Source organism: Rutidosis leptorrhynchoides, chromosome 7, assembly GCF_046630445.1.
Source record: "Rutidosis leptorrhynchoides isolate AG116_Rl617_1_P2 chromosome 7, CSIRO_AGI_Rlap_v1, whole genome shotgun sequence".
NCBI lineage: Eukaryota > Viridiplantae > Streptophyta > Magnoliopsida > Asterales > Asteraceae > Rutidosis > Rutidosis leptorrhynchoides.
Genome location: NC_092339.1, coordinates 235,196,208 through 235,200,260, shown reverse-complemented (window position 1 = coordinate 235,200,260; position 4,053 = coordinate 235,196,208). Strand labels below are relative to the sequence as shown.

The 4,053-nt window shown below is 33.4% G+C and overlaps 1 protein-coding gene across 1 annotated transcript; it reads right to left on the bottom strand.

Annotated features, from left to right (window-relative positions):
* Positions 1–1,581: 1,581 nt before the first annotated feature.
* On the bottom strand, positions 1,582–3,590 carry LOC139859914 (secreted RxLR effector protein 161-like). The gene is made up of 3 exons (XM_071848688.1): positions 3,341–3,590; positions 3,125–3,277; positions 1,582–1,634 (listed from the first exon to the last, which is right to left on the bottom strand). The coding sequence occupies exons 1-3, from the start codon at positions 3,588–3,590 to the stop codon at positions 1,582–1,584; spliced, it is 456 nt and encodes a 151-aa protein (XP_071704789.1).
* Between the last annotated feature and the right edge of the window lie 463 nt (positions 3,591–4,053).

Here is a 4,053-nt window from a genome sequence, read left to right as displayed (position 1 = left end):
TATTTCGGATATATATGTTACGGGAAAAATATTTATGGTACGTTTTCGTTGTAATTATTTGCTATCTATACTTCCTATTAAAATTTGTAAAATGATGATGTCATAATAAAGCTATTTCTCTGCATTAAAAAACCAAAAATAATTTAAAAAAGTTGGGAGCCTCTTGATGATGTCATTAATATTAATTAATTAAATTTATTTTATATAATTAAAAATTTAAATATGTAATTATCCTCATATACACACTAGATTTACATATCTATATCACCATTTAAACAATACTCCGTATATTCTTTTAATATTTGAGATTTGAGATGCGTTTTCTCTTTTGCAGAAACTCAAAAACCAAAAAACCCCTCAAAAGCTTGGCTAGTAAATTAATCACTAATCTCTTCATGTTAGAAGAAAAAATCACTACCATTTTACAAGAAATTTCATTACGAACCAAACCCAACTGGTCTTGCCAGATTTCGAGCCCCCCGCACCACTCGGAGTAACCACTGGAGTTTTACTTTTTTCGACCACTATAAAAGCTTTTCCGCCATATTTCCGGCACGTGAGTCATCATTGCCTACGACTCGGGCATTGGGTTGTGTTTTGAAGTGTTGATGTAAGCAGTGACATTTTTGTATATTTCATCTCTGTTCGTTAGTACGTTGCCAACATGAAAAGTTCTTAGTATTGGGAGGGTAATCAACCATGGGTTGTACTAAAAGATTAATATTTTTTCCATCAAGATTTAAGATAACCAAGTTGTATGTTTCATGGGGTTTGAAGAAAGATTGTAAGTTTGTCATTAAGATTGATGTGATAATTTGGATGTAGAGATTTTGGTTTGTGGGTTTGAAGGTATTAATAAAGGAATTTTTGCTTGAATGAGACCTTCCATTGTTACCATACTTCTAAACTGAAAAGATAAGAAATGAGTAAAAGAGTTGGAATGTGAAGAAACATAATGTGTTAAATTAGTTTTGATACAAAGTTTGATGCATAACATACTCAATAATATTAGTTTCTTGAAACCATAACTGATTACCAATACAAGTTAAATTAAATGACTTTAGCATTTACATCCACTTAATATCTAAAATGTATCATTAAACTGTTTCGTTTACACAAACTCGTGGTTCCACGGGTCATTTCACTAGTATGCATTTTATAAGCTTCAATATATGGTTATGTTTCTCAATGATTTAGTAATTATTATCGATAATAGTATGTTCAAACTTGAATTATTTAATTAACCCGTGATTTCATGGGCCTTTTTTCTAATATGAATAATAAGGTTAAGTTCTTTTATATTCCTACTTTAGACATGTAAAATAAAAGGATATATCAAATGTAAAGTAAAACAAAAAATAATATTAATATTTTTTAATTCGGTATTTTTATACATGAACAATTAAATTCAGATAGAGTAAGTAATATTGTTCACCTATGATTTGTCACTACTTCAATAAATTGGTATAATATACTTTTTTTTGCCGAAAAACAAAAACATGTATAGTAATAAGTGACATTCAGGAAAAAGAAGAAAAAATTTAAAACGTACAAAACTACAACGGATGTATACGAGCTCGACTAGACAAAAACGTAACTAGAGCTCACAACAATGACCAATGACAAAAGATTATCTACAGAAACAAATAGAAAAAACAAACTAAAATACAAAAGGACATACAACAACAAGAGGAATCAATATGTCAACAAAAGACATACAAAGTGTAGGTAAAATATATACAAAACCTGAAACAATTATACATATTATCACAAACGTAAAATCACATTGAAAATATGTATAATAAATAAACATAAAAACAACAAAAAGATAGAACGATCTAACTGAATTGAAGGTTGAACCGGACTTGTGTTAGACACAATTCCCTTAAACAGATTCTTCGTCTGTTCCCAGGGTACACCGGTCTGAAGCAGCGTACTGTCAGACTTGAACATTTTCCTGAAAGGTAACCAGAATTGGGAGACCTAGTTGCGGCTGAGAGGAAACTAAAATCATATAAGAATGCTTATACAATTTTTGGTGTGTATTTATTCAACCCTAAAGGCTCATATTTATAGTTGGAACAATATCATTAAGTTTGATCCCACTTTCTATGTGGGACAAATTTCAAACTTAAAAATCCTTTCAGATTTTGCACCAACAAAGCACTTTTAGATTCGATATGTCATTCACCTTTAACCCGTTTGGACACTACTTGGCTCGTTTTAAAGTCCTTGTCAAGGACTACAAAACCCACCAAATAGTTGCTAATATATGTCACTCGACCATATAATTATTTGTGTCCAACGTTTGGTGAAACACACACTTTTCATCAAATTTTTCCAACAATCCCCCACATGAATGGAGATCAATCTCAGAAACAACAATATTCTGATTAAGTTTTAGCGGTTAAATCTTGCATACGATAAGTAGGTGTTACCCTTTGAACTTTCGCTTGTGAAAACTGACTTAGTCTACTGGCTCTAAGTAGATGGTGATGTCTTTGAACTCATCTTCCGTTTGTGTAGGCAACAATACGCTTCACATAAGCTCCCTGACAACGTTAAGTCCTCATAGTTATGTTCGTTATGGTCATGAACATTAGCCTGGTTCTGCGAGAGCTTATGAAGCATTGTTCCCTAACAATACCCTTCGAAGCGACCCCACTTCTCTCTCACATAGGTGATTCACTACCGAATGGCTACTGATTACCACGCATGGTTATTCAGTTGAATCATTAAAAGCCATAGACTTATCCTCTTACTTGTCACTTTTAGGAATGGACTAGGAAGTCTACTCTCAAATCTTTAAAAGGAGTAGGGGTTGCTAGTTTGGTAATTAACTCCCTCACGGTGACTTCGCCAGTTCATACAAGTAGGTTTTCCTATTAAACTTAGATATTGGGATCTCCAGTCAACCGAGCTAGGTTTTCCTTCATATAAACTTAGCCTTTCTAGGGCTTCAGTCCCATTCCCACACATGACTCATATACTAACTCTCTGCTTAAGCCTTTTGTCAGCGGATCTGCAATATTATCCTTTGACTTCACATAGTTAATAGTGATAATTCATGTAGAGATTAGTTGTCATACTGTATTATGTCTACGTTGTATATGTCTATTCTTACCATTATTCATTGTGCTATGAGCTCTCCCAATTGCCGATTGGCTATCACAATGTATACTTGTGGCCGACATCGGTTTAGGCCATCTTGGTATATCATCAACGAACTGACGTAGCCATTCTGCCTCTTCACCAGCTTTATCTAAAGCGATGAATCCTTATTCCATCATAGATCTAGCAATAAACATTTGTTTAGACGATTTCCATGATATAGAAGCACCTCCAAGTGTGAATACGTACCCACTTGTTGCTCTGGAATCATTTGTATATGATATCCAGTTTGCATCACAGTGACCTTCAATCACTGTCGGATATCTGTTATAATGTATCCCATACTCTCGAGTATATCTTAAGTACCGAAGTAACTTAGTAATACAATTCCAGTAAGATGTTCCTGGATTACTCGTGTATCTACTTAGCTTGCTTACAGCATATGCTAAGTCTGGCTGAGTACAACTCATTAGATACATTAAGCTGCCAATAATTCTCGAGTACTCTAACTTGTGAACAGGTTCTCCTCTGTTCTTAGTGAAAGGACCCGTCCTAATCCATCCGGACGAAGTCCGTATCGATTATAAATGATTCACAATAGTTGATTACATCGCGAGGTACTTGACCTCTATATGATACATTTTACAAACATTGCATTCATTTTTGAAACGACAATATTTCATTACATCGAAAGTTGAAGGCATGCATACCATTTCATAATATATCTAACTATAATTGACTTAATAATAATCTTGATGAACTCAATGACTTGAATGCAACCTCTTTTGAAATATGTCATGAATGACTTCAAGTAATATCTCTAAAATGAGCAAATGCACAGCGGAAGATTTCTTTCGTACCTGAGAATAAACATGCTTTCAAGTATCAACTAAAAGGTTGGTGAGTTCATTAGTTTATCATAAATAATCATTTCATAATTTT